Raw genomic sequence first — 8,481 nt, forward strand, 5'->3', positions numbered from 1 at the left:
CTGGCAGCTTCTGCCATTCTGTTTCTTGTGCCGCCCTGTCTGTTTACATGGGCGACTGCCGTGATGTTGTCCGACTGGATCAACACCGGTCTTCCTTGAAGCAGAGGTTCCGCCTGGCTTAGAGCATTGTAGATTGCTCTTAGTTCCAGAATGCTTATGTGAAGAGACTTTTTCAGGCTCGACCACACTCCCTGGAAATTTCTTCCCTGTGTGACTGCTCCCCAGCCTCTCAGGCTGGCATCCGTGGTCACCAGGATCCAATCCTGCATGCCGAATCTGCGGCCCTCCAATAGATGAGCCTCCTGCAACCACCACAGAAGGGATACCCTTGTCCTCGGCGACAGGGTTATCCGCAGGTGCATCTGAAGATGCGACCCTGACCATTTGTCCAACAGATCCCTTTGCATGGAATCTGCCGAAAGGGATTGCTTCGTAAGAAGCTACCATTTTTTCCCAGGACTCTTGTGCATTGATGTACAGACACCTTTCCTGGTTTTAGGAGGTTCCTGACCAGGTCAGATAACTCCTTGGCTTTTTCTTCGGGAAGAAAAACCTTTTTCTGAACTGTGTCCAGAATCATCCCCAGGAACAGCAGACGAGTTGTCGGCATTAATTGGGATTTTGGAATATTCAGAATCCATCCGTGCTGCTTTAGCACCTCTTGAGATAGTGCTAAACCCATCTCTAGCTGTTCTCTGGACCTTGTCCTTATTAGGAGATCGTCCAAGTATGGGATAATTAATACGCCTTTTCTTCGAAGAAGAAATATTATCTCGGCCATTACCTTTGTAAAGACCCGAGGTGCCGTGGACAAACCAAACGGCAGCGTCTGAAACTGATAGTGACAGTTTTGTACAACGAACCTGAGGTACCCCTGGTGTGAGGGGTAATTGGAACGTGGAGATACGCATCCTTGATGTCCAAGGATACCATAAAGTCCCCTTCTTCCAGGTTCGCTATCACTGCTCTGAGTGACTCCATCTTGAACTTGAACTTCTTTATGTACAGGTTCAAGGACTTCAGATTTAGAATAGGCCTTACCGAGCCATCCGGCTTCGGTACCACAAAAAGAGTGGAATAATACCCCTTCCCTTGTTGTAGAAGAGGTACCTTGACTATCACCTGCTGAGAATACAGCTTGTGAATGGCTTCCAAAACCGTCTCCCTTTCTGAGGGGGACGTTGGTAAAGCCGACTTCAGGAAACGGCGAGGTGGCTCTGTCTCTAATTTCAACCTGTACCCCTGAGATATTATCTGCAGGATCCAGGGATTTACCTGCGAGTGAGCCCACTGCGCGCTGTAATTTTTGAGACGACCGCCTACCGCCCCCAAGTCCGCTTGCGAAGCCCCAGCGTCATGCTGAGGCTTTTGTAGAAGCCGGGGAGGGCTTCTGTTCCTGGGAAGGAGCTGCCTGTTGCTGTCTCTTCCCTCGTCCTCTGCCTCGTGGCAGATATGAATAGCCCTTTGCTCTCTTATTTTTAAAGGAACGAAAAGGCTGCGGTTGAAAAGTCGGTGCCTTTTTCTATTGGGGAGTGACTTGAGGTAGAAAGGTGGATTTCCCGGCCGTAGCCGTGGCCACCAAATCCGATAGACCGACCCCAAATAACTCCTCTACGCATCGCCTGTCCACTGTCGTGTCCATAAAGCTCTTCTGGCCGAAATGGACATAGCACTTACCCGTGATGCCAGTGTGCAGATATCTCTCTGTGCATCACGCATATAAAGAAATGCATCCTTTATTTGTTCTAACGACAGTAAAATATTGTCCCCGTCCAGGGTATCAATATTTTCGATCAGGGACTCTGACCAAACTACCCCAGCACTGCACATCCAGGCAGTCGCAATAGCTGGTCGTAGTATAACACCTGCATGTGTGTATATACCTTTTTGGATATTTTCCATCCTCCTATCTGATGGATCTTTAAGTGCGGCCGTCTCAGGAGAGGGTAACGCCACTTGTTTTGATAAGCGTGTTAGCGCTTTGTCCACCCTAGGAGGTGTTTCCCAGCGCTCCCTAACCTCTGGCGGGAAAGGGTATAAAGCCAATAACTTCTTTGAAAATAGCAGTTTTTTATCGGGGCACCCCACGCTTCATCACACACGTCATTTAATTCTTCTGATTCGGTAAAAACTACTGGTAGTTTTTTCACACCCCACATAATACCCTGTTTAGTGGTACCTGTAGTATCAGCTAAATGTAACATCTCCTTTATTGCCAAAATCATATAACGTGTGGCCCTACTGGAAAATACGGTTGATTTGTCACCTTCACCACCGGAATCAGTGCCTGTGTCTGGGTCTGTGTCGACCGACTGAGGCAAGGGGCGTTTTACAGCCCCTGACGGTGTTTGAGGCGCCTGGACAGGCACTAATTGAGTGCCTGGCCGCCTCATGTCGGCAAACGACTGCTTAAGCGAGTTGACGCTATCCCGTAATTCCACAAATAAAGGCATCCATTCTGGTGTCGACCCCCTAGGAGGTGACATCCTCATATTTGGCAATTGCTCCGCCTCCAGATCAATAACGTCCTCATACATGTCGACACACACGTACCCACACACAGCAGACACACAGGGAATGCTCTATACGAAGACAGGACCCACTAGCCCTTTGGGGAGACAGAGGGAGATTCTGCCAGCACACACCAAAAAGCGCTATATATGACAGGGATAGCCTTATGATTAAGTGCTCCCTTATAGCTGCTTTTATATTGATATATTGCCATTTATTTTGCCCCCCCTCTCTGTTATACCCTGTTTCTGTAGTGCAGTGCAGGGGAGAGACCTGAGAGCCTTCCTGACCAGCGGAGCTGTGACAGAAAATGGCGCCGTGTGCTGAGGATATAGGCCCCGCCCCTTTTCCGGCGGGCTCGTCTCCCGCTATTTAGTACATTTAGGCAGGGGTAAATATCTCCATATAGCCTCTGGGGCTATATGTGAGGTATTTTTAGCCTTTTTAAAGGTTTTCATTTGCCTCCCAGGGCGCCCCCCTCCCAGCGCCCTGCGCCCTCAGTGACTGCCGTGTGAAGTGTGCTGAGAGGAAAATGGCGCACAGCTGCAGTGCTGTGCGCTACCTTAAGAAGACTGCAGGAGTCTTCAGCCGCCGATTCTGGACCTCTTCTTGCTTCAGCATCTGTGAGGGGGCCGGCGGCGTGGCTCCGGTGACCATCCAGGCTGTACCTGTGATCGTCCCTCTGGAGCTTCATGTCCAGTAGCCAAGAAGCCAATCCATCCTGCACGCAGGTGAGTTCACTTCTTCTCCCCTCTGTCCCTCGTTGCAGTGATCCTGTTGCCAGCAGGAATCACTGTAAAATAAAAAATAAAACCTAAGCTAAACTCTCTAAGCAGCTCTTTATGAGAGCCACCTAGAATTGCACCCTTCTCGGCCGGGCACAAAAATCTAACTGGAGTCTGGAGGAGGGTCATAGGGGGAGGAGCCAGTACACACCACCTGACCTGTAAAAGCTTTACTTTTGTGCCCTGTCTCCTGCGGAGCCGATATTCCCCATGGTCCTTTCAGGAACCCCAGCATCCACTTAGGACGATAGAGAAATTTGTTTTCACATCATTATATGAACAGCACACTCAGGGAACTAAATAGTTTTTTCCCAGTGGCCACCACTAGATGGCGCCCAATGGAGCAATTTAATTTGTTGCTCCACTCGGGTGCGGTAAACCGCGAGGAGACATTTCTTCTCGCAGACCCCCATGCAGGGCAAGAAGAAATGTGCACCGTTAAGGCGCTAAAACTGCACTTTTCACGTCACGCCCATAACTTTAGTTGGATTTGCCCGTTATACACGTCTAAACCTGGCACTTCTGGAAGCAATAAAAATAAATAGAATTGCGCCCTCCGATCTTCCGTCACATTAAATGGAAGATCGGGGGCGCGTGTGGGCACACAAACAATTAGAAAACTATTGTGTTTGGTGCTTAAAATACGAAAACAAAACACTAATATAAATAAACATCTAGCCACGTAAGCTGTAACAGGCTTTTTTTGTGTGTGTGTGTGGGGGGGAGGAGGGGCATGGTGCACTTATTTTTTTATTTACATGTAAGCTACACATATATCCACAGTAATCAATCCCAAGCTGTACAGACACAAATGTTACGATTACCGTGCACAAGCCATAGAACTGGTCAAATTGGAATCTGTACTGGTTTTCAATTGATCAACTAATGTTTATAGATCACCTTTAAACTGGATACAGAACCATAAGCTTCAAACGTCTGAAAAGAATTCTGCTTGCGCATCAGCAACAAAAAAAGTATATTTTCATAGGGTCATAGAAAAGAAAAAACAAAAAAACCCTTTCATTGTAACTGTGTACACTGTCCTCTTGTATTACATGGTCAGAAGGTTACTACAGGTTAGCTAGCATAGCTATGTACATACAGTACTGTATATCACAAGCATTTCTCAACAGTCGCCAACAGGAACACCTCACTCTGTCACCAATGAACAGCTCTTATGTATCAGCGCCCAGCCCTAACACAGGCTAGGTATTAGGTAAATCCCCCAGTACCATAGGAGAATAATATGCATCCAATACCTCTGTACAGGGAACCAGGCCAAACACCATTAGCAATCTGCATGACTCAATCTTTGGCTGCCAGTTGTAAAGCAACGTAATACATACTGTACCATATGGTCTTAAGTTAGCAAGACAAAAAAATATTTACGCAAAATCGGAATAATGCAGCCTGAATACTAGATGAAAACAATTTTATCTTTACATGGTATTTTGAAATATAATCCAGTAAAAAAAAAAAATAATTTGAAACATTTTGACATTTACACACACATAAAGATAGCAGTAAATCCTACATGTAAGGAGTGAGCAGAACGAAATGTGAGTGACTAATCCTTCACGTATGCAGAAATACTCCTTCTATTTCACATTATCAGGGGAGACTGATGTACTGTACTGGAGAATAATTGTCAGATGTACAGCACAGGGGTTGGTCCTTGTATAGAGACAACTCAGCACTACAACATAAAGCAGTCTCTGTACTTATCGATCAGCCATTTACAATATATACTTGTGTGCGGCTTTTATTAACCCTATATAACCTACCTGCACTCATCACAATGCATTACCTTATATGGATACTGCATTAAACCACTAATGAACAGAATAAACCAAGTACTCCACATGTGGGGAGGGGGAAGCCCACATATGAAGGTCTATGGAATTATTTAACCCATGTAAGTAAGGAGCTCAGTCCCAGCCAAGCACTCAGAACTACCGTTTACCAGCCCTGCTCAGCTAGCCTGCAGTCTGAGGTCAGGTTACTCAGCAATAGCATTGGCTTATTTTGGGCTACCATGGAGGCTCGCTCACTTCAGAAAGGCAACTCCAGCTGCTTGGGTGACCTGTCAATCAACATGGTACTGGCTGACGCTTGCTACTCAATCACTTCTGCAGTAGGACACATTACACTGATTAGAGGAGACTGGAAGCCAAGCTATTAGTTACATTGCCCTGGCCAGTGGACTGGAAGCAAAGCTCTTACTGTAACATTGCCCTGGCCAGTGGACTGGAAGCCAAGCTCTTACTGTAACATTGCCCTGGCCAGCAGACTGTAAACTGTAACATTGCTCTGGCCAGCGGACTGTAAGCCAAGCTCTTACTGTAACATTGCCCTGGCCAGCAGACTGTAAGCCAAGCTCTTACTGTAACATTGCCCTGGCCAGCAGACTGTAAGCCAAGCTCTTACTGTAACATTGCCCTGGCCAGCGGACTGTAAGCCAAGCTCTTACTGTAACATTGCCCTGGCCAGCGGACTGGAAGCCAAGCTCTTACTGTAACATTGCCCTGGCCAGCGGACTGTAAGCCAAGCTCTTACTGAAACATTGCCCTGGCCGGCAGACTGTAAGCTAAGCTCTTACTGTAACATTGCCCTGGCCAGCGGACTGTAAGCCAAGCTCTTACTGTAACATTGCCCTGGCCAGCGGACTGTAAGCCAAACTCTTACTGTAACATTGCCCTGGCCAGCGGACTGTAAGCCAAGCTCTTACTGTAACATTGCCCTGGCCAGCAGACTGGTAGCCAAGCTCTTACTGTAACATTGCCCTCGCCAGCAGACTGGTAGCCAAGCTCTTACTGTAACATTGCCCTGGCCAGCGGACTGTAAGCCAAGCTCTTACTGTAACATTGCCCTGGCCAGCGGACTGTAAGCCAAGCTCTTACTGTAACATTGCCCTGGCCAGCGGACTGTAAGCCAAGCTCTTACTGTAACATTGCCCTCGCCAGCAGACTGGTAGCCAAGCTCTTACTGTAACATTGCCCTGGCCAGCAGACTGTAAGCCAAGCTCTTACTGTAACATTGCCCTGTCCAGCGGACTGTAAGCCAAGCTCTTACTGTATCATTGCCCTGGCCAGCGGACTGTAAGCCAAGCTCTTACTGTAACATTGCCCTGGCCAGCAGACTGGTAGCCAAGCTCTTACTGTAACATTGCCCTGGCCAGCGGACTGTAAGCCAAGCTCTTACTGTAACATTGCCCTGGCCAGCGGACTGTAAGCCAAGCTCTTACTGTAACATTGCCCTCGCCAGCGGACTGTAAGCCAAGCTCTTACTGTAACATTGCCCTCGCCAGCAGACTGGTAGCCAAGCTCTTACTGTAACATTGCCCTGGCCAGCAGACTGTAAGCCAAGCTCTTACTGTAACATTGCCCTGTCCAGCGGACTGTAAGCCAAGCTCTTACTGTAACATTGCCCTGGCCAGCAGACTGGTAGCCAAGCTCTTACTGTAACATTGCCCTCGCCAGCAGACTGGTAGCCAAGCTATTAGTTACATTTCCCTGGCCCTTAATGTAACATTTTACCTGGCCCATCAAGAAAAACATGCCAACACCCACATCACCTTCCCTCCTAGCAATGTTGCCCACATGCAATAGAGTGAACAGACCATGTCTATGCAGGTGTGGTATGTTTGGTAGATTAGATTTAGGTCGACAGTGTCTAGGTCGACCACTATTGGTCAACAGTGTCTAGGTCGACCACTATTGGTAGACAGTAAGTAGGTCGACATGGTTTCTAGGTCGACATGAGAAAAGGTCGACATTAATTATTTTACTTTTTTGGGTGTCGTTTTCTCTGTACAGTGACCGGGAACCCCAATTAGTGCACCGCTTTGCTCGCCATGCTACGGGCAAGGTGCCTCGCTCTGCTACCGCTGGGCTCAGCACAGGTTACCATTCCCAATAGTAGTCCACATGAATCGTAAAGTATGAAAAAGTTAAACAAATGGGGGAAAAAATGTGCAGTTCTCATGTCGACCTTTTGTCATGTCATGTCTACCTACAGTACCTGTCGACCTAGAAACCATGTCGTCCAATAGTGGTCGACCTGGACAGTGTCGACCTACTAACTGTCGACCTGAAGACCGGATCCCGCCTATGCAGCGTCTCTCCAGCTGCTGTGGAGCTACAAGTAACATCTGAGTGGCAGCTGGCTCTGACACAGCAGCTGTAGGTGCCCATGTTACCCTGCCTGTGCCACAGAGACACTCACCCAGGCTGGCAGCTCTGACGTGCTGATACTGTGCTTCACCGCTTTCTCCTCCTGTTCCAGGAACGCCAGAGCCCTGTTCAGCCGGGAACTTTTATTCCCTTTATTCTTCCTAAACCACATGAGGAAGACCAGGGCGACCAGCAGCCAGCTGAAGCTCAGCCCGAAGTACCCCAGCACATAGACGGGGAAGATAATCACAAAAGTCTTGGAAAACTGGTAGAAGAGTCCCGCAATGTCCACGCTGATCATGCCAGGCTCCTCCGCGGGCACACCCGGAGACGTAGCAGGGGTGCCAGCCACCTCCGGCGGGGAGGGCTGAGGAGTGCCCCCCTGTGTGCCATCCGCCTGGGTCATCCTGCACCCTGTGCCCAGCTGCAATGTGGAAAGAGGGGATGCTGTGAGCAGTGTCTGTGGCTAAACGTTGCAGGGAGATCTCCCCTCCTCTGCACACAGCGGCTCAGCCAGCAGCCACCATCAGGCACTGACACTCACTATGTCCAAGCTGCCCTCACCGCAGGCGATTTCTGCCAAAGCTGCTGAGCTGCCCCCGCCTGTGCCATGCAAATGTGCGCGGTCTAGTGCTGCATACAGGCGCCCGGGGAGCTCCTCCAGCAACCTCTGCCTCTCTGCTGCTGCTGCAGCCGCCTCCTCCCACTGCCCAGCCACAGCTACAGGATGTACAGCAAAGGAGTCTTTTTTTTTTTTTTTTTATCAACCAGCTTTATTTAAACAGAAAAGTTAGAAAGCAAGGAATTTTTGTTTTGTTGTGATTCTTTTTTTTTAACAGTACAGTACATTGCATGCTATCTATATTGTGCATAGGTATTGTGGTGCCATTTTATATCATATTGTAGTTATGAGATTTGGAGAAGCGTGTTGCATAAATTCTGAGGCATAGCTTTTCATACATAGGAGTGATGGGATCTGATGTTCTGCCAAACGTACCGCACTGTTTGGATGT

General features: G+C 48.4%; 1 protein-coding gene across 5 annotated transcripts in view; it reads right to left on the bottom strand.

The window, feature by feature from the left end:
* ESYT2 (extended synaptotagmin 2) overlaps positions 1 to 8,202 on the bottom strand; it is a 269,954-nt gene extending 261,752 nt beyond the window's left edge. For all 5 annotated transcript variants that reach the window (XM_063921918.1, XM_063921916.1, XM_063921915.1 and 2 more), the window contains exon 1: positions 7,521 to 8,202. In XM_063921918.1, the coding sequence (XP_063777988.1) occupies positions 7,521 to 7,874 (354 nt within the window). In that variant the 5' untranslated portion in view covers positions 7,875 to 8,202. The remainder of the gene's footprint in view (positions 1 to 7,520) is intronic.
* Positions 8,203 to 8,481: the final 279 nt, after the last annotated feature.

The sequence above is a fragment of the Pseudophryne corroboree genome, chromosome 5 (assembly GCF_028390025.1).
Source record: "Pseudophryne corroboree isolate aPseCor3 chromosome 5, aPseCor3.hap2, whole genome shotgun sequence".
NCBI classification, from domain to species: Eukaryota; Metazoa; Chordata; class Amphibia; order Anura; family Myobatrachidae; genus Pseudophryne; species Pseudophryne corroboree.